Here is a 22,682-nt window from a genome sequence, read left to right as displayed (position 1 = left end):
GGAAACTATATTCTGGCGAGTTGATTTATTTTTGTTCTACGTTACATTAGAATCAACGTTACGTTAACATATAATTACATTAGTTAACATATAATTACATTAGTTAACATATAATTATATTAGTTAACATTAGAAGTTTGTTAGGTTTTCGAAATTCATAAATGTGCTGATAAAATTATTGGCATCGAGTATTTTAGAATTTTGGGACTTTAAAACTTTTGAAGACTTGACTTAAGATTTTTGAGGTTTGTAACTTTGGAAATTATCAAGTATTTTAAAATATTTGAAACTTTGGATATTTGGAACTGTAGATATTCTTTTAGAGGTACACTTGACGTTTGTACATTTCGGAAACCTTACTTTATAGCAAATTTTTGTATTCCATAGAGCAAGACTTTGAGAACTTGAAACTCCACGAGCTTAAGACTTGAAAGTTTTAGAATGTTAGAAGTTTGGACCTTTGGTAACCTTAAATTCTGGTATTTTCAGACTCTGAAACTTTGCGGTCACATTAGTAACTTTGGTACTTCACACATGGAAGTTTCACATGTACGCTATTCAAGTTTGTTAACAAAAATTAGCTCCAAACTTTCAACACTCATAACTTATGCACTTTGAACAGTGTTAGACAACAGACATTTTTAATACTTGAGTCCTATAGTAACTTTCTATTGTAATGTTTAAATATTAACAGACAAGATTAAAGTAACTCTCATTTAATAACTCTTGAAGATTTAAATAATACTTTTTAAATAATGCTTGTAGATTAACGTAACTCTCATTGAATAATACTTGAAGATTGAAATAATACTTATTAAATAATGCTTGTAGATTAATATAACTCTCATTGAATAATATTTGAAGATTGAAATAATACTTGTTAAATAATGCTTGTAGATTAATATAACTCTTATTGAATAATACTTGAAGATTAAAATAATTCTTTTTAAATAATGCTTGTAGATTAACATAATTCTTATTCAATAACACTTGAAGATTAAAATAATACTTGTTAAATAATGTTTGTAGATTAACATGACTCTCATTGAATAATACTTGAACAGTGAAATAATACTTGTTAAATAATGCTTGTAGATTAATATAATTCTTATTCAATAACACTTGAAGATTAAAATAATTCTTTTTAAATAATGCTTGTAGATTAACATAATTCTTATTCAATAACACTTGAAGATTAAAGTAATACTTGTTAAATAATGTTTGTAGATTAATATGACTCTTATTGAATAATACTTGAAGATTAAAATAATTCTTTTTAAATAATGCTTGTAGATTAATATAATTCTTATTCAATAACACTTGAAGATTAAAATAATTCTTTTTAAATAATGCTTGTAGATTAACATAATTCTTATTCAATAACACTTGAAGATTAAAGTAATACTTGTTAAATAATGTTTGTAGATTAATATGACTCTTATTGAATAATACTTGAAGATTAAAATAATTCTTTTTAAATAATGCTTGTAGATTAATATAATTCTTATTCAATAACACTTGAAGATTAAAATAATTCTTTTTAAATAATGCTTGTAGATTAACATAATTCTTATTCAATAACACTTGAAGATTAAAGTAATACTTGTTAAATAATGTTTGTAGATTAACATGACTCTTATTGAATAATACTTGAAGATTAAAATAATTCTTTTTAAATAATGCTTGTAGATTAACATAATTCTTATTCAATAACACTTGAAGATTAAAATAATTCTTTTTAAATAATGCTTGTAGATTAACATAAATCTTATTGAATAATACTTGAAGATTGAAATAACACTTATTAAATAATGCTTGTAAATTAATGCTAAACTTCATTTACAGTAAAAAACCAATCTCTCCAATACAAAATACAATAACACAATAATTCCCATAAAATAATTTTTTAATTTAAAGTATTCCAACGCACCTGTACCTGTATTTCACCTAAAAATTGCGCCAGCGATAAATATGGTGAGCAACCAGTGATGGATGTGGCTCATGTCGGACATCAAGAACACCCCTTAATGTCTTCTCAACGTTTCTTCTATTTCGCGATAAATTTACTGACCGTTTTATAAAACGCGTAGTTTCTCCTGAAGCGTGCTCGAAAATACGAGCGAAAGGTTTTTAAAGCTTTATTCCGGATGCCCGTGGAATATGATGTGCACGAAAAATGTCGGATTTGAATTTGAGATATGGCGGAGGAAATATATCACGCACGTTTTTTACGTGCCGCGTATATTCGAATAATATTCCGGATTATCTCTTGATAACACGTTTAATCATTTCGCTTTAGAAAGTAACCTATTCACAAATTTCTTTACTTTTTAATCAATTTAATTCTTAAACAATTTCCGTGGCAAGCAAGATAGAGTTTACAAGAATATAACAGATTTACAGGGGTGGTTTTACTAAATAAAATTCTCTTGAGAAACATACACGTAAAGAAACAACTCCCTAAAATTTTATAAAAAATAGCTTGACAAAACCAACAGTATAAAACTTTGAACACTCCAGTTTGAAAAATGCGTCCCTTAAAAATCTAAAGAAACGACATTATTTAAACTCGAGAAAGAACATTAAACTCAGAAAAGAACATTATCTAAACTGGCAAAAGAACGTTAACCAAACTCGTAATTTACACTGCTTTAGTGCATTGGGTCTCCGTGTTCTCTCAGAAAATGGCCGGAAACCGAGAAAGGCAGAGAAGAGATCCTTTAACCTTAAAATGAGATAGTGACAATATATTTCGTCGGTCGCAAGAAAATTTAATAATTAAATTTAAATTTAGTAATAAGTCATTGTTAATAATTTGAAATGTTCTGTTTGCAGGAAGTGTTACACACGATCAGTGCACCCAGCGGGCAGGTTCAGCGCATCGTCATCTTCAAGAAAAATGGCGTTCAAGCGATGGTGGAATATCCTTTACAATGCACGGCGTCCACCATTGTGGATCTCGTTTTACGACGCGTTTTTTCAAGTTTCCCGAAAAGGCTTTTTAAGCTCCAAAGAGGATCTCCTTTTCTGTCGGAATCGCTGAAGTTTGCTCACGTGGCAGTGTTACGCGATGAAGATTTATAAGCAGAAGTTGCGATCGACATCATCTCGGTTACATCTTCCGGTACGACGACCTTATCCTAAGCTCTCTGATGCTTCCGGTTGAACATCGCGAAGTAACTCGTCGCATACAAATGAATGACCCCATTTTTCTTTCGTGTAACTACCTGGAAACTCCGGCAAGTTTTACATATTGCAGTTTAAACGGGTTCGTTGTCTTGAAACGTCGCTGTTATTTAAGGAACTTAAACCGGTGTGCATCGGCGTCTTTGAACTTTCCACGCGATTTTTTAACTTTTGACCAAATTTTATTCCCGAACTTTTCGAGTATTTTATGAACTGCTAAAAATTTTGTCTTCGAGAAAAATTACTTACTTTTTACCCTTAACTCTTGGAATAATTTGAGAACCCTTCAAATGAAAATAATTAAGTTTCGTACTGGAAGATTCCTCATTTTATTTAGCCATCTATTTTTTTAAATAATATGCCTGATAGAGATGGAAATTAAATTAAATTCCGTACTAAAAGATTCCTCATGTCATTTGGTTGTCCATATATTTTTTAAATAATATTAAAATGGAGTAATAATAATATGCTTGATAAAATTAAATTCCGTACTAAAAAATTCCTCATGTCATTTGGTTGTCCATATATTTTTTAAATAATACGAAAATGGAATAATAATAATAATAGTAATAGAAATAAAAATAGAGTTGAATCTCGTACTAAAATATTCCTCATAACATTTGACCATCTACTTGTATTTTTTAAATAATATAAAAATCAGTATTCGAAATGTTCAGAATAGCACCGCCTGTTGCTTCGAAAGTTATTTAAGATTCGTTCAGGAAAGTAGCAAAATTTCCATTTCCGTTCCGAACTGGAGATCCTCTTTGCACCCAGCATCCGTTTCGTAAATGATTTCCGTTGATCGGTAGCTTGCGAAATATTTCTATATATTCTTAACTGCAACTCTTCGGAATCCACGTTTGACTCGGTGGAATCAGCAACCAGGGCGAAGGAAACACTTCACGGGGCAGATATATATTCTGGTTGCTGCACATTGAAGATCGACTTCGCGAAGGTGAGTACACAAACAGTCTTTTTATTTCTGAGCGAAATTCAGGATATTCTATGTGGTTTACCCATGAATTTTTATATTTATATAGGTATTTTTATGGAGATAGGTATTTTGTTAGATGTGGGTGCATAAGAATAATTTTCTTTTGTTAAGCATTTTGGGCTTGGTGAAAATTTAGGACACACATGTGGTTTACATATGAAGCTTTGTACTTGTTATTTATATATTTTAACTCAAATCATTTTCAAGGTGAATTATAAGTAATTTGGAAGGATAAGAACATACAGAAATAATTTTCATTTATTGATGACTTTATTCGTGATCAAAATTCAGGACATACACATGTGGTTCACATATGAAGCTTCATACTCATCATACATATATTTTAACTCAAATCATTTTCTGTTATGAGTTACAAGTAATTTTATACAGGATGTGAACATACAGAAATAATTTTCATTTATTGATGACTTTATGCCTGATCAAAATTCAGGACACCCACATGTGGTTCACATATGAACCTTCATTACTCACCATACATATATTTTAACACAAATCATTTTCTTTTATGTATTACAAATAACTTTGAGCAAAATGTGGGTACAGAGAAATAATTTTCTTTTATGAATCATTTAATTCCTGATGAAAAATTCAGGACATACACATGTGGTTCACATATGAACCTTCATTACTCACCATACATATATTTTAACACAAATCATTTTCTTTTATGTATTACAAATAACTTTGAGCAAAATGTGGGTACAGAGAAATAATTTTCTTTTATGAATCATTTAATTCTTGATGAAAAATTCAGGACATACACATGTGGTTCACATATGAACCTTCATTACTCACCATACATATATTTTAACACAAATCATTTTCTCTTACAAATTACAAGTAAATATGTGTAAGATGTGAAGACTCAAAAATAATTTTCATTTATTAATGACTTTATTCCTAATGAAAAATTCAGACCATCCACATGTGGTTCACATATGAATTCTACACACATCATTCACATATTGTACCTCAAATAATTTCCTGACAAACATATACATAAATTACTATTATAAATAATTTTGTATAAAAATTTTGTGTGGTAAAAAAAATTATACGAAATTTATGAAAGTATGCGCATACGAAAGTTTCTCCTTTCGTCGAGGTTTGTAGGATTTCATAGATATTCTAGGTAACAGTAGTTAATTAAATTTGTACCTGGAAGGCACACTTGGACCACAGAAGATTAATCCTTTGACTATGGAATATTCAAAAGCAAACACGCTTTGTGTAATATTGTAATTTTGCTGTAGTAGCCTCCTCTCTGCTTAATTATAATAAAACAAAAAACAGAACGCTTCTAATTAGTGCAAATGAGAGATATTAGTGTACAATTATTTACATTTGAGCTTCATACAAAAACTGTTCGTATTCCATCTGGTTTACTGCGAATATTCATGACATTTATTTATTTATGTAACAAAGTCTTTTGTAACACTGATAGTACTTTTTGTTTACCTCAAGAAATAGTACGATTTCATTTTACTATATTTTAGTTTGCTGTTTTTATTGTGATGCTCAGGATGTACTTCATTAAAAATACTTTTAGTTTCACAAACTTTACTGAGGGTAATTCAATCAAGTTTAATTCAATGAACTACATTAAAAACTTCATTAAAAATATTTATGTTAAGAGGTAAAAAATTCTTTTACTAATTTTAATTGTCAGAAAGTAAGAGAAGATTGTCAATAAAAATAAGATGATGTAACAAGTGTTACCATAATTCATATCTGAAGTACGTTCGATACAAAATGATCCTGCGAATGTCGATTTATAACCGCGATAAAACGTGTCTCGAAAAAAATAAACTCCTCCAAAGCACTTCTTATCGTTAACAATAGCGATGGTAGAATCGAGGCGAAGAAAACGGTTTCTGAAATAATGGAAACGCTATAAATTCACGTTTTCCCTTACGTAATAAGGACCCTGTATCTACAGTATCATAAAACTGGAGGAAATTCGCTGGTTTCATTCATTTTACGTGCTCGTTACATATTCCAATTACCCGCGTACAAGCGGCAGCCCCACCGACGACATTCTTTTCAATATTTCAACCGGTGTCTAATTAGCAAATTTAACAAATACGAGCCCAAAGAATGTTCCTTTACCCGTTTCAAACGTATTCTCACGAATGAAACTTCAGAAACGAGCGTGGCACACTTTAGAATTCCTTTTGTGTTTCTGCCGTGATATTTTTTACACCTCTCTTCGCGCGATATTGAGCGCAGAATGTGCACAAGTGCCAGAACGAACGAAAGAATTCTTCTAAATGAAGCAACTTTTATTTCTAGTTTTATTATCACCTGTACGTAAGGATTTTTACAGTGTGATTGTTTGTACTTTCTATGAAAATTCTATTAGCAACGAGGATTATTTACTGTGTGGTACGACATTTTCACTGTGGTAGCTAAATTAATATTTAGCCTCGCGCTCTGATTGGTCCGCGTTAGATTACCACGCGCTGGATTATTACGCGTTGGATTACTACGCGTTGATTAACTACGCGTTAGATTACCACGCGTTAGATTCCTACGCGTAGAATTACCATGCGTTGCATTACTGCGCGTTGGATTACTACGCGTTGAATATCCACGCGCTGGATTACTACACGTTGGATATCCGCACGCTGGGTTACTACGCGTTGGATTACTATGCGTTGGATTACCACACGTTGCATTACTACGCGTAGAATTACCACGCGTTGGAATACTACGCGTTGATTAACTACGCGTTAGATTACCACGCGTTAGATTCCTACGCGTAGAATTACCACGCGTTGCATTACTGCGCGTTGGATTACTACGCGTTGAATATCCACGCGCTGGATTACTATACGTTGGATATCCGCACGCTGGGTTACTACGCGTTGGATTTCTACGCGTTGGATTACTATGCGTTAGATTACCACACGTTGCATTGCTACGCGTAGAATTACCACGCGCTGGATTATTACGCGTTGGATTACTACGCGTTGATTAACTACGCGTTAGATTACCACGCGTTAGATTCCTACGCGTAGAATTACCACGCGTTGCATTACTGCGCGTTGGATTACTACGCGTTGAATATCCACGCGCTGGATTACTACACGTTGGATATCCGCACGCTGGGTTACTACGCGTTGGATTACTACGCGTTGGATTACTATGCGTTAGATTACCACACGTTGCATTGCTACGCGTAGAATTACCACGCGCTGGATTATTACGCGTTGGATTATTACGCGTTGATTAACTACGCGTTAGATTACCACGCGTTAGATTCCTACGCGTAGAATTACCACGCGTTGCATTACTGCGCGTTGGATTACTACGCGTTGAATATCCACGCGCTGGATTACTATACGTTGGATATCTGCAGGCTGGGTTACTACGCGTTGGATTACTACGCGTTGGATAACTACGCGTTATACGATGCTGTTAGCTACCCCTCAGGGACCTACATTAATTGTGAAACACGCTGTATACATTTTTTTATCACTCCCAACAAAATTATATTACATAAAATCTGTGTAATGTGTAGGTTCTTAAATTCTAGCTTACAAAATTATTTTTTCAAAATCACTCCCTACAAAATTATATTCTATAAAATCTGTGTAATGTGTAGGTTCTTATATTCTAGCTTAGAAAATTATTTTTTCAAAATCACTCCCCACAAAATTATATTATATAAAATCTGTGTAATGTTTAGGTTCTTAAATTCTAGCTTTGAAAATTATTTTTTCAAAATCACTCCCTACAAAATTATATTACATAAAATCTGTGTAATGCGTAGGTTCTTATATTCTAGCTTAGAAAATTATTTTTTCAAAATCACTCCCTACAAAATTATATTACATAAAATCCGTATAATGTGTAGGTTCTTAAATTCCAGCTTTGAAAATTATTTTTTCAAGCCTAATAAATTTTAACTAATTTACAAACAGAAATACCTTATCCCCTCAAAAACAAAATTAATCTACCAGTATCAAACCTAATAAATTTTAACTTATTCGCAAACAAAAATATCTTACGCCCCTAAAATCGAAATTATTCAAAGTTAATAAGTTAAGAATTTCAGTCATCCCCATAATCATAATTACCAGCTTTCCTCTGTTTTCTCCGCGAGTTCTGTCTCTCTCCCTCCTCTTTTTCTCCGTCGTCTTTTCCATCGTGAAAAGGATCGCAGTGCAAACAGCAACCGTGTGCTCGAAGGGGAGTGAAAAGAAAATCACGCGCGTTAACGTTAGGCCCGAGGCAATGAGGTCTTCCGTGTCGTTTGAAAGAAGAGAAGAAAAAAAAGGGGGTGATTCGAATAGCTAGACACGTGAAAAGCTCAGGCCGTTCTCGCCTAACGAGTGAGATCTTGTTTCAGTTGGTTGAATCGTCGGACTGATCGAACATCGCGTTTTTCAATGAACGTTTTCGTATTCTTTTGATGAGCAAACTTGTCCGCTGTTTCCTTATTCTTTTTAGCTGATACTTGATTTTCTTGCTTTTCATTTTTTTTCTTCTTTCGCTTTCAATTTTATAGATTTTGCAGAGCTGATCTTAAGATAGCAAACTCGAGATTTTTCAGATTGTAAACTTGAGATTTTTAGGATAGTAAGATTTGAAAATTTATGATTTCTATATAATTATGAAATTTTCAGACTGGTGGAATTTGAAGATTTATAAACTTTCAAGCTTGGAAATTTAAAAATCGGTATAATTATTAAATTCTTAAGCTTTTAAAAGTTGAAGATATTTGAAGATGTTTCGAATTTGTACAATTCTCAAATTTCTAAATCTCAAGCTTTAAAATTATACAATTTGTAAATTCTCAAACTCGTCATTTTTCATGTTTGCACACAATTAAATTCCCAATCATATAGCATCGAAAAGCTGTATATTTGCAAAAGAGTAAAATTGTAAAATTACAAGCTCGAAAATTAGGGGAGATCTATTTCCGTGTGATCACCCATGTGGAGTACAGCGATCGACGAACGCACGGAATACGTTGTTTGGCAAATCTTTCGATTGGCAACAGTTGTAAAACGGGTGGGATCATTTGGCCACACAAGCTCCGCCTCGAAATCCAATTTGGTACTTTGGGACGTGGCTTAGGCTCTATTTTCATTAGAGGCGAACCGTCCTTTTGGCAAATACTTTCAGCCGTTGGCCGGAGCTCCGTTTAAAACCGTTCGCTTTTCGATATCGATGCATTCTTGACTCTGCTCTATCGATTTCGTCACACCTCAAATTTCCGAAGAATTAATTAAATTTTTCAAATTCGATAATTTGCAAATTTACTGACTTTTGAATTTTAAAATTGAAACTATTAAGTAAAATACAATATACAGTCTAATTGTACCATATGTAGTTAATTGTAATTAATCTGTATTAATAATCAATTAATTTAGTAAACTACTTATTATTTTCCTGTTAGAATTATTTTTGTAAAAGAAATTCTAATACTGTTGCAAACTTGCTTCCTACATTTCACATTAGATAATCGATATTTTCAATTAACCATTTCATATCATTTTAAACATACTATTCTATTTTTCTTTAATTTACATTTGTTTGTTTCAAATTTTTCCAAAAAAATTTTATAGGAAAAAAATTGTAAAATGTATGCCTTTACTTTAAACCTTTATAACTCAAGAAAATTTCTTTTCCTAAAAAAATGATTGTTACAGAAAATGATTAATGAAAAATAAAAATAATGAATTAAAGTTTGTAGGAAAAAAATTGTAAAATGTATGCCTTTCCTTTAAACCTTCATAACTCAAGAAAATTTCTTTTCCCAAAAAAATGATTGCAGCAGAAAATGATTATTGAAAAATAAAAATAATAAATTAAAGTTTGCAGGAAAAAAATTGCAAAATGTATGCCTTTACTTTAAACCTTCATAACTCAAGAAAATTTTTTTTCCCAAAAAAATGATTGCTACAGAAAATGACTATTGAAAAATAAAAATAATGAATTAAAGTTTGTAGGAAAAAAATTGCAAAATGTATGCCTTTACTTTAAACCTTCATAACTCAAGAAAATTTCTTTTCCCTAAAAAAATGATTGCAACAGAAAATAATTATTGAAAAATAAAAATAATAAATTAACATACACATGAAACACGTAAGAGTGCATTAACAAAGATAAGTAAAGAACAACGAGCGTCCTTCGAAATTCAATTTCTCGAAGGTAGAGAAACATCGTTGTTCGATAATGATGGTCGTGTAACGGGTAAATACACGCGAGACTCGATGGAAATCGTTTGCATTCAATAAATTTGCACGCTCGTCTCCTCTCGAGAGGAGGCTAAGCGATAAGCGGCCACGTTGCGACGCTTTGTCAACCTGTCAGCGTTCCTCGCAATATTTCCTCAACGAACTTGCCGTGCAGAAGGCAACACTGTCCACGTGCACTTCGTATATTGCATGTAAATGTACTTTTATCGCCCACGTTTTTAGTCGCGGTTCGATACGCGTGCAACTTGTTTGCTGAAACTTGTGCTTTCGAGTTGTGTATTGAAATGTGATGGTTGTTTGCTTTGGGGGGAAGTTTGGGAAAGGGGAATTTTGGGAAATTGGAAATTTGGAATTTGGGGAATTGGAAGAGTGAAATTTTTGGAGTTTGGGGAATTTTGAGAGTTTGGAATTTTGAGAGTTTGGAATTTTGAGAGATTGGAATTTTGAGAGATTGGAAGTTTCAGAGATTGGAATTTTGGGAGATTGGAACTTTGAGAGATTGGAAGTTTGAGAGATTGGAATTTTGGGAGATTGGAACTTTGAGAGATTGGAATTTTGGGAGATTGGAACTTTGGGAGATTGGAATTTTGAGAGATTGGAATTTTGGGAGATTGGAACTTTGAGAGATTGGAATTTTGAGAGGTTGGAATTTTGAGAGATTGGAACTTTGAGAGATTGGAATTTTGAGAGGTTGGAATTTTGAGAGATTGGAACTTTGAGAGATTGGAATTTTGGGAGATTGGAACTTTGGGAGATTGGAATTTTGAGATATTGGAACTTTGAGAGATTGGAATTTTGAGAGATTGGAACTTTGAGAGATTGGAACTTTGGGAGATTGGAATTTTGAGAGATTGGAATTTTGGGAGATTGGAATTTTGAGAGATTGGAATTTTGAGAGATTGGAATTTTGAGAGATTGGAATTTTGAGAGATTGGAATTTTGAGAGATTGGAATTTTGAGAGATTGGAACTTTGAGAGATTGGAATTTTGAGAGATTGGAACTTTGAGAGATTGGAACTTTGAGAGATTGGAATTTTGAGAGATTGAAAGTTTGAGAATTTGGAATTTTGAGAATTCGGTAACTTGAGAATTCCATAACTTGAGAATACGGTAACTTGAGAATTCGGTAACTTGATACCTCGATAACTTTCAAATTCAGTAACTTGATACCTCGATAACTTTCAAATTCGGTAACTTGAGAATTCTGAAACTTGAAAACTCACTCCTACCAAACTCAAATTACACTTTCCACCTCCATTGAACCTCCTACTATTCCCTTTCACCAAAACCCGAATAAAAAGCAAATAACTCCCCCTTCATATCCCAAACTACCCACAACGTTCCCATTCGTATCAAAACATATCTCCACCGCATCTCCCACGATTAATAATTTCCCGTTACTCTAAAACCCATCAAAAATTTTTATAACACAGCAAACTTTAACGGTAATTGTAATCGTGTTCCCCAGTGAACATGATGAATGTTTATCGAAAAATTAGCTCGTTGATCGACTCGATTACCTTGCATCGTCATCGTGAAAAACGGCTGCACTTCAGCCAGCCTCGAACTTCCGAAAGGCAATTACTGGAAAATTTTCCGTAGAGCAAAGCACTCGATGGCAGGAACGAATTCGACGACACGGAGCAACTATTATGCATGTGGTCGCTTGTTAGTCGCTCGAGAAACTCGTATCAAAACTTTATAACGAAATGCGATTGTCGGTTACAGTCATTTGCGAACGTTACACTTAGGCGAACACGTCGATGGTTCGTGCACCTTCGTCTGCGTTTTCGTGTTCCATCGATCTCTTGGAACTTTGGAAATTTCATGCATTTTGCTCATTTGTAACTTTCTTCAATCATTACTGTTGATTTAATTTTGATAGTTTATAGGAAATTTTAATGTTTATATTTCAGTATTTGTACCTGGTTTTATATCTCATCAATTGTTTAATTTTGAACTGTTTTCTGGACTTTCATACTAAATGAAATATTTTCAGAATTTTCATATAAGTGTCGAAAAAACATTTTTCTTTTTTATTCTGCTTTAAGCACAAAAATTTGTTTCTTGTTCGAAAAGAAGGATTTTTCTTCTATTTTAACAGTGAACATTAGCATGAAAATTCCAGTTGCACAATTAATTTTGACGGTAATATAATTTGCATTAAAATGGCGGTTTCCAAAGCGTTCGATGGTGCATCTTGAGACCGCAAACGTCTTCCCCTTCGCGGACTACAATATTCGCTTATCGAGCAGCGTTCCTTTGACGTTCGTCAGGAAATCTGTACATTACAAGAACCACGCAGGCCTCGGTCTATCGATCGCAAACGAATCTACCAACTAGTTGTGCAAACTGATTACGAACATTAACGACTCGCAGCTGGTTCTTGGTCCGTCGGTCGTACGTCTAACCAACGGGGGAAGCCATTTTGGCAGCACGTAGCTAATGATCGAGTTACCTCGGTCTCCGGCCACCTCTATAATTATACCTCACTTTGTACCAAATATTCGCATTAACCGACCGGTGACAATGAAGAACGATCTGGCAATTATTTCCCCTCATCTTTATAGCGTCTCACTCGTTTCTGCGGGACGTTTGTGTCCCGCTGATCGTTTTATCGCGACATTACGATACTTATGACCCAGGTGCTTCTTTTGTCTTATTCGTTCCGATTAAATACTAATCTCAAACTATTATCCCTTTCCTCTCGGTTTGCTCTATGCAGTTGCGACAATTTCTAAAAGTTTTGTCAAACTTATTCAGGTTCATTTGTCTCAGCACATGTGACATGTGTGAGAATTGTTCCATATGTGCGGTAAAAGCAGTGTTGGCAATATTCTGTGGTAAATTTATAAATTTAATTAATGATTGCAAATTTATTTAATGTATGATTGAAGCTATACATGTATCTATGTGTGTATCTGTACATATTACTATGTATGTATTTATTCATGTGTACATGTATGTATCTGTACATGTATGTATGTATGTATGTATCTATCCATGTATCTGTGTATGTATTTATTCATGTCTACATGTATGTATGTATCGATACATGTATCCATGTATGTGCCTATCCATGTATACACACATGTATCTATACATGTATGTATGTATGTACGTATGTATCCATGCATACATGTATGTATCTATACATGTATCTATGTATGTATCTATCAATGTTACTACGTATGTATTTATTCATGTGTACATGTATGTATCTATATATGTATCTATGTATGTATCTATGTATGTATCTATCCATGTTACTATGTATGTATTTATTCATGTGTACATGTATGTATGTATGTATCTATCCATGTACCTGTGTATGTATTTATTCATGTCTACATGTATGTATGTATCGATACATGTATCTATGTATGTGTCTATCCATGTATTCACATATGTATCTATACATGTATGTATGTATGTATGTACGTATGTATCCATGCATACATGCATGTATCAACACATGTATCTATGTATGTATCTATCCATGTACACATGTATGTATCTACACACGTATCTACTAATATACCTATGCATGTGTACATGTATCTACACATGTGTACATACATGCATCTACACATGTATATAATTTTAACTATCCTTTAATAACAAAATGCACTATTAATCAAATCTTTTTCAGCTCTTCCCCCACCCTATCCTTCCCCAAAACAATAAAAAACAACGTGATTGTTATAACAAGAATTTTGCAGAATATCGAATAGCCATTACAGTAGCCGTAAAACTGCACTTTGGTCCGATAGCGTCGTGCTGCTTGACGAACGAAAATTAAGAGCGCCGCAGCTTGATTACCGGTTAATTAGAACGCTGTTATCTGTGACGTTTTCGGAGCGACGGGACACGGATTCACAGGCGAAAAAAATTCTGAATACGAGCATAGGTCCCGTCGTCCGATAGAGTGTCGGGAGATTAAAAGGGACACGGCGCGAAGTAAACAGGAAATTAGTTTGGGACTCGGTCTTGTAACGATGTTTCATTAGTTCTACCCTCTTTCTCGCGCCCTTTTTACCTTTTCACGTGACCAGTCGTGCGATCACGGTGACACGCTGTCTTTTCGTTTCGTGTTCTGGTTTTTTTGATTCGGGGAGAATGAGAACGGTGTAAGTAGACGCGGAATTGTGCGGCTGAGATTGAGGGTGATTGGGTCGAGGGATGCGAGAGATGTATGAGAGGTGTGCATCGATGAGGATGAGGGTTATGGGGGGTTGAGAGGTGGGGAATTAGGTGACGAGTTTCTGTAGTTTGAGGATTTGGGAATTTGGGGAGTTTGGAATTTTTATGGGTTAGATGTTGGGAGAGTTTGGAAATTGGGAAATTGAGGAGGTGGAAAGTTTGGAATTTGGGGAATTGAGGATTTGGGAAATTTAGAATTTGGGGAATTGAGAATTTGGAAATTTTGGAATTTGGAGAATTGAGAATTTGGGAATTGAGGAATTTGGGGATTATTAGAATTTGGAAATTTTGGAATTTGGAAGATTGAGAATTTGGAAATTTTGGAATTTGGAAGATTGAGAGTTTGGAAATTTTGGAATTTGGAAGATTGAGAATTTGGAAATTTTGGAATTTGGAAGATTGAGAATTTGGAAATTTTAGAATTTGGAGAATTGAGAATTTGGGAATTGAGGAATTTGGGGAATATTAGAATTTGGAAAATTGAGAATTTGGAAATTTTGGAATTTGGAAGATTGAGAATTTGGAAATTTTGTAATTTGGAAAATTGAGAATTTGGGAATTGAGGAATTTGGAGAATATTAGAATTTGGAAATTTTGGAATTTGGAAGATTGAGAATTTGGAAATTTTGGAATTAGAGAAATTGAGAATTTGCAAATTTAGGAATTTAGTAAACCGAGAAATTATAAAATTGAGAATTCGAAAATTTGAAAATCCAGAAATTGAGAACTCTCAAGAAAACCCTAAAAATTAAATAACCACATAATCCGAATTACAGCACCTCAAAAAAATTTTCTAAAACTTGAAATTCAACATCCATTCAACTCTCAAGCATCCGAATTTCAAGACACTCCTTCACCATCATATAAACACAGAAATATCGAAATTGCTCCGGAACCAATAAATAACGTTTATTTTAAAACCGTTTATTTAAAAAAGATACCTCTACTCCAAGACCTGTTCTTAAAAACCAAAAATTATGGGCAATTTCAAAAGTAATTTTCCGGAAAATCATAAAAACTACAAACAGCATTTTTACGCGTGTTTGTTAAATAAATCTTTGCTTGCAATTTCGAGTTGAAGGTTATAAAAAGAGAGGTAAAATAACAGTGCAGTGTATGAAACAGCGGAGTTCTGCGTTTGATGCATATTTTTATGGTGCAAGCTGTTAAGATCGCAGCTGTAATATAAAGATACATTATGAAATATAGAGATACATTTCATATAACGTTTATGTTATAGAAAGGTTAGGTTACGTTATTTTATATCGAGTAATTATAATTTAAAGAGAATTGCATTTATAAACGTTTCTGTTACGTTCAAGCAAGAAATTTAATAGATTATATCTTTCACTAGATTTGACCCATCAAAATTTTTTGTTTTATGTTATTCTTTTTGGCAATAATTTTTATATTGAGTTTGCACTCGGTTGTACACTCTGAAGGCACATTTTTAATGGTACAATAAATTTTTGGAGTGTTCAATTTCTAATTTTAACTCTTTGCTCTCGAAGTTTTTGTTCAACGTTCAAGTGAGAAATTTAATAGATTACATCTTTCACTAGATTTGACCCATCAAAATTTTTTGTTTTATGTTATTCTTTTTGGCAATAATTTTTATATTGAGTTTGCACTCGGTTGTACACTCTGAGGGCACATTTTTAATGGTACAATAAATTTTTGGAGTGTTCAATTTCTAATTTTAATTCTTTGCTCTCGGAGTTTTTGTTCATCGTTCAAGTGAGAAATATAATAGATTATGTTACATTTTTCGCTAGATTTAATACATCAAAATTTGCTATTTTATATTATTCTTTTTGGCAATAATTTTTATATTGACTTTACACTCGATTAGTTCCTCTGTGAGGACATTTTTAATTTCAAAATAAATATCTGAAGTGCAAAGTGTTAATTTTAAAGTACTATGTGTACGTCGCAGTGTCGACAATATGTAATTGTACCTAAAAATTATAGAGATTAAGTTTTTCAAGTTTTAACCCATTGACAGTGTCGTGACACTCATACAGTAATTGTATGTTCAAACTCTTTGGTCCACAAAGCTGTCTCTTTGCTACTTCTATTTTCTTATATTATTCCAACTAGAGTGAACCTATAAAATGAACCTAAATATTTCTTTATTTAAGATCTTTATTTATTTGCTCATCTAAATTATTTAACTACCTAACCATTTTACTAGACTTCATAATTTTACCACATAATTTTGCAAGTATATAATTATTGTAATAATGAAAGGGTTAAGTCTCTTGTCTAAATGAACATCAATGAACCCACTGAACATCCAAATGAACGTCTAAAAGACCCTAATCTTGATGAACATAAAGAATCATCTAAATTATTTAACTACCTAACCATTTTACTAAACTTCATAATTTTACCACATAATTTTGCAAGTATATAATTATTGTAATAATGTAAACTTTAAGTTTCTTGTCTAAATGAACATCAATGAACCCACTGAACATCCAAATGAACGTCTAAAAGACCCTAATCTTGATGAACATAAAGAATCATCTAAATTATTTAACTACCTAACCATTTTACTAAACTTCATAATTTTACCACATAATTTTGCAAGTATATAATTATTGTAATAATGTAAACTTTAAATTTCTTGTCTAAATGAACATCAATGAACCCACTGAACATCCAAACGAACGTCTAAAAGACCCTAATCTTGATGAACATAAAGAATCATCTAAATTATTTAACTACCTAACCATTTTACTAAACTTCATAATTTTACCACATAATTTTGTAAGTATATAATTATTGTAATAATAAAAGCTTTAAGTTTCTTGTCTAAACAAACATCAATGAATCCAACGAACTCTAAATGAACATCCAAACGAACATAATCTTGATGAACATAAAGAATCATCCCATAACCCACTTCATATATCACAAATTATTTATTTGTTTTGTAGTTCAGTTTCGTTCGAAACATGTGATAGTCGAGCGTCCGTAAATCTCTCGTTTAAATTTGGATGATCTTCAGAATTGCGTAACATAGAAAGTGGTGTCTGTCTTGTTTCATACAACCCCTCGAAAATCTACTCAAGCGATGGTTCTTGACGTCTTCCGATGGAATTCTGTGCCGCTGCGTTGGCACCCTGCGGACTAAGGTATTCACTAATGAATTAGAACAAACAGAAAACACGGGAATTGTGATTTACGTTTAACTAGTTGTTTTGCTCCTTTTGTAATTAGAAATGTAGGAGTTTCTTTCTTCATAAACTGTTTTCGTTTCTTAGTTACAATTTGGGAGATTCCTTGCTGGTTGTTTAATTGTTAAGTTATGAAGTTTATTTGGAATTTTGAAATTTTTATGTAGTTTGATACAATGAAGTCGGTACAATTTGGGAATTTTTTAGATTGGAGAGATTTTGAATTTTTAGATCTTTGGATGACTGAGTTTTGGAATTTCTAGGTTTGCATATTTTGGAGTTTTTGGACTGGGATTCGGAAATTTGAGAATTTGGAAATTTGAGGATTCAGTAATTTGAGAATTTGGAAATTTGAGAATTCGGTCGCTTGAGAATTCGGTAATTTGAGAATTCGGTAACTTGAGAATTCAGTAATTTGAGAATTCGGTCGCTTGAGAATTCGGTAATTTGAGAATTCGGTAACTTGAGAATTCAGTAATTTGAGAATTCGGTCGCTTGAGAATTCGGTAATTTGAGAATTCGGTAACTTGAGAATTCGGTAATTTGAGAATTCGGTCGCTTGAGAATTCGGTAACTTGAGAACTCGGTGATCTGAGAATTCGATAACTTGAGAATTCGGTAATTTGAGAATACGGTAACTTGAGAATTCGGTAACTTGAGAATTCGGTAACTTGAGAATACGGTAACTTGAGAATTCGGTAACTTGAGAATTCGGTAATTTGAGAATACGGTAACTTGAGAATTCGGTAACTTGAGAATTCGGTAACTTGAGAATACGGTAACTTGAGAATTCGGTAACTTGAGAATTCGGTAATTTGAGAATTCGGTAACTTGAGAATTCGGTAGCTTGAGAATTCGGTAACTTGAGAATCTGGTGACTTGAGAATTCAGTAACTTGAGAATTCGATACCCTGAGAATTCAGAAATTTGAGAATTCGGGAACTACAGCGCGTGGAAATACAGCACTTGGAAATTACAGAGCGTGGAATTATGGCGCGTCGAAATTACAACGCGTGGAAATTACGTTGCAAAAAATTATGTTCCTCAATAATTGAAAAACGTAGCTTCAATCCCCATTTTTACAAAATCTCATTCAGTATCACTTCATCTACCTCCCATAAAAACAATTCCACTACAAGTTTACCTAAAACATTCTACTCAAAATACCACTCCATCCACCCAAAAATAAGCGAAAGTCCCCAACAAGTATACTAAAAAAGTTGCTAAACATTCGAAAGTCCAAGGCCTTGATTTACCACTTTCCGATTAATTACCAAGAGAATCGGTCTTCACGATTATATCCGTGGATCGGTTTACCATGTTGTACACCAACATCGGCATAATTAACGGCATTAACGAACTGTGTCGCATAAATTGCATCGTGCGGTATCCAATTAGCGCGCGCGTGCTGCCAAACCATGTGCACTTCGCGTACAATATTTTCGCTGTTTACAACGATAACGAGTTCAATTAACGTTAAGAAACATTTCCACGAGAGAAGTACAGAGACAGGTAGAGGAAAGAATGACGAATGTACACCTGGATTGGATCATTTTAGCCGTAGTTTATTAGATCGAGATCGGTCATGATTCACACCGGATAATCGGATTTAGCGAGCAACGGACGATCTTGATAGCGTCGTTTCACGCAATTACGCTGCCGCTTAATCGAACGAAACGATGATTCGATCGAGCCACAGGCCGTTCGATACAAGCACCGAAAATTTCACCAAAATTGCCACTTGCCGGGGGATTTTGGAATTTTACGGTATGTGCGAGTTTTAGAGTTTAGAGAGTTTTGGATGGTTTAGATTATGAGGAATTTGATTTTGGACTTAAAGTTTGAGGGTTGTGGAATTTTAAACAATTTGGGGGTTTTGCAGTTTTAGAGTTCTTGGATTGACGAATAGGGAAATTTTCGGGTAACTCGAATTTCTGGATTTGGCGAGTTTGCGAATTCTCAGATTACCGAGTTTTTAAGTTACCGAATTCTCAAGTTATCGCGGTCTCAAGTTACTGTATTCTCAAGTTACCAAATTCTCAAATTACCGAGGTCTCAAGTTACCGAATTCTCAGATCACCGAGTTCTCAAGTTACCGAATTCTCAAATTACCGAGGTCTCAAGTTACCGAATTCTCAGATCACCGAGTTCTCAAGTTACCGAATTCTCAAGTTATCGAGTTCTCCAGTTACCGAATTCTCAAGTTACCGAGGTCTCAAGTTACCGAATTCTCAGATCACCGAGTTCTCAAGTTACCGAATTCCCAAATTACCGAGGTCTCAAGTTACCGAATTCTCAGATCACCGAGTTCTCAAGTTACCGAATTCTCAACTTACCGAATTCTCAAGTCACCGAATTCTCAAGTTACCTCACTCTCAACTTACCGAATTCTCAAATTTCCAAATTCTCAACTTACCCTATCCTCAACTTACCGAATCCCAGTCTAATAATTTGAAAATTTGGAAACCTAGAAACTTCAAAGCTTAATCCAAAAATTTCCTTATTGAACTATTCCTAAATCTGCAACATCCTACGTTTGCAACATACTACGACCTCTAAACCCGAACACTTTCAAAAAATTTCTAAATATCCATATACCTTTCCACTCCAAAATCCAGCGTCTCATACCTCTCGAAAAATCCCATTAAGCATAAAAGCTCGGTACAATTACACGAGTGGTCAAAAAAAGAGTGCATAAAAGTACGCAGGTTTCCTCGCCGGGCGATAAAGAAGCCAGCACGGGAATCTTTTAACACGGCTGTCTAATTACAAGACGAAAGCAGCCATCCAGTTGGCTGGTTCCGACACGCGAGCTTAGAGAAAAGCTTCATCCAGTTGGACGTCGAATCGCTTTCGCATTTGCAATTCAAATGAGTTAAGCAGAGGTGAGTCGCGAGTGGAACGCGACGGTGCATCGGTGACTGGCAGGTGGCAGAAATTTCGGAAATTTCCCGGGAATTACTTGAAAGCAACGTATGAAATTCGAAGTATAGAGGGAAATCGCGGAGTTTTAACGGAATTCGAGAAGTTTTTTTTTCCAGGAGAGATTAATTAGCTTGATACGGATTGCGAGAGGAACTGTTCTACTCGAGGGAGCTTATGTATTATGGAGTCGAGAGAAAAAAGTACTGTTTTGTGGTCTCGTTTGTTGGCGAACATCTAAGTACTTGGTTTGATTAATGAGTCATTAAGGAACTAAGGGCACGGTTTTCTGTAAATTCAATTAGGAGAGTTGTGAGAGTTAACAGGTTGCTTTGGGTGCTGACACTGTTTTCTTAGGTTTCAAAGTTATTTCAAATGATAATAGATTTTATAACATATTTTGCTATTTCATGTCTTTTCATTTCGTTATCAGATTATAATCATTTACTTTTATGGTGAAGGGAATTTTTGTGTTGACAACTTAGGTTATGTTACAAGGAATTTTTAGGTTATGTTGATAGGAAAATTTAGGTTATGCTAGAAGGAATTTTTGGGCTATTTCAGATGAAATTTTTGGGTTATGTGGATGGAAACTTTTAGGTTATGTTAGAAAGGATTTTGAGGTTATGTAGGCGAGTGGAAATATAGGACGTGGAATTATGGCGTGTGGGAATTGCGGCGCATAGAAATTACGGAGCATGGAATTATGGCGAGTGAAAATTACGGTGTATGGTAGCATGGCGCGTAGAAATTTCGGCGCGTGGACTTGATGTGACTTGAGAATTCGGTAAGTTGAGGATAAGGTAACTTGAGAATTCGGTAACTTGAGAACTCGGAGATCTGAGAATTTGGTAACTTGAGAATTCGGTAACTTGAGAATTCGGTAACTTGAGAATTCGGTAACTTGAGAACTCGGTAGCTTGAGAATTCGGTAACTTGAGAACTCGGTGATCTGAGAATCCGGTAACTTGAGAATTCGGAAACTTGAGAATTCGGTAACTTGAGAATTCGGTAACTTGAGAACTCGGTAACTTGAGAATTCGGTGATCTGAGAATTCGGTAACTTGAGAATTCGGTAATTTGAGAATTTGGTAACTTGAGAATTCGGTAGCTTGAGAATTCGGTAACTTGAGAATTCGGTAGCTTGAGAATTCGGTAACTTGAGAACTCGGTAACTTGAGAATTCGGTAACTTGAGAACTCGGTGAACTGAGAATTCGGTAACTTGAGAATTCGGTAAGTTGAGAATTCGGTAACTTGAGAACTCGGTGAACTGAGAATTCGGTAACTTGAGAATTCGGTAAGTTGAGAATTCGGTAACTTGAGAACTCGGTGATCTGAGAATCCGGTAACTTGAGAATTCGGTAGCTTGAGAATTTGGTAACTTGAGAACTCAGTAACTTGAGAATTCGAAAACTTGAGAACTCGGTGATCTGAGAATTCGGTAACTTGAGAATTCGGTCGCTTGAGAATTCTATCACTTGAGAATTCGGTAACTTGAGAATTCGATCACTTGAAAATTCGGTAACTTGAGAATTCTATCACTTGAGAATGCGGTAACTTGAGAACTCGGTGATCTGAGAATTCGGTACCTTGAGATCTCGGTAATCTAAGAATTTTTCAAACTATTCCTCCCATTTGAGATTCACAGATTTTCAAGTAGAAAATGTAGAAATACACAAATTATCAATAATAATCCCAATATGCAAACTTTCAAATTCAGTTCATAGTTTCTTGCGTTGGAAACCCCCGAACGCAGGGAAATATCAATACAGTACATACTACTCCATCTACCCCAAAAATATGAACTACTGTTATTTTCATGAAATACAAAATATTATCTTCATAAAGTTGTTGTTTATTATTGTGAGCGTCGACTGCTATGGTCATTAGCCTGATCTTCACAAAGTATTATAAAATGTCGTACTATAAAATATTATTTTGACAAAGCACAAAATATTCG

General features: G+C 34.0%; 1 protein-coding gene across 3 annotated transcripts in view; it reads left to right on the top strand.

Annotated features, from left to right (window-relative positions):
- Positions 1-22,682, top strand: part of sm (heterogeneous nuclear ribonucleoprotein L) — a 240,883-nt gene that overhangs the window by 88,248 nt on the left and 129,953 nt on the right. For all 3 annotated transcript variants that reach the window (XM_012286473.2, XM_076535609.1, XM_076535610.1), the window contains exons 4-5: positions 2,836-2,921; positions 4,048-4,144. In XM_012286473.2, the coding sequence (XP_012141863.1) occupies positions 2,836-2,921; positions 4,048-4,144 (183 nt within the window). The remainder of the gene's footprint in view (positions 1-2,835; positions 2,922-4,047; positions 4,145-22,682) is intronic.

This window comes from Megachile rotundata, chromosome 9, assembly GCF_050947335.1.
Source record: "Megachile rotundata isolate GNS110a chromosome 9, iyMegRotu1, whole genome shotgun sequence".
In the NCBI taxonomy this organism is placed as follows: Eukaryota; Metazoa; Arthropoda; class Insecta; order Hymenoptera; family Megachilidae; genus Megachile; species Megachile rotundata.
Note: the sequence above shows the minus strand (reverse complement) of the source record. Positions and strands in the feature narration are given on the sequence as shown.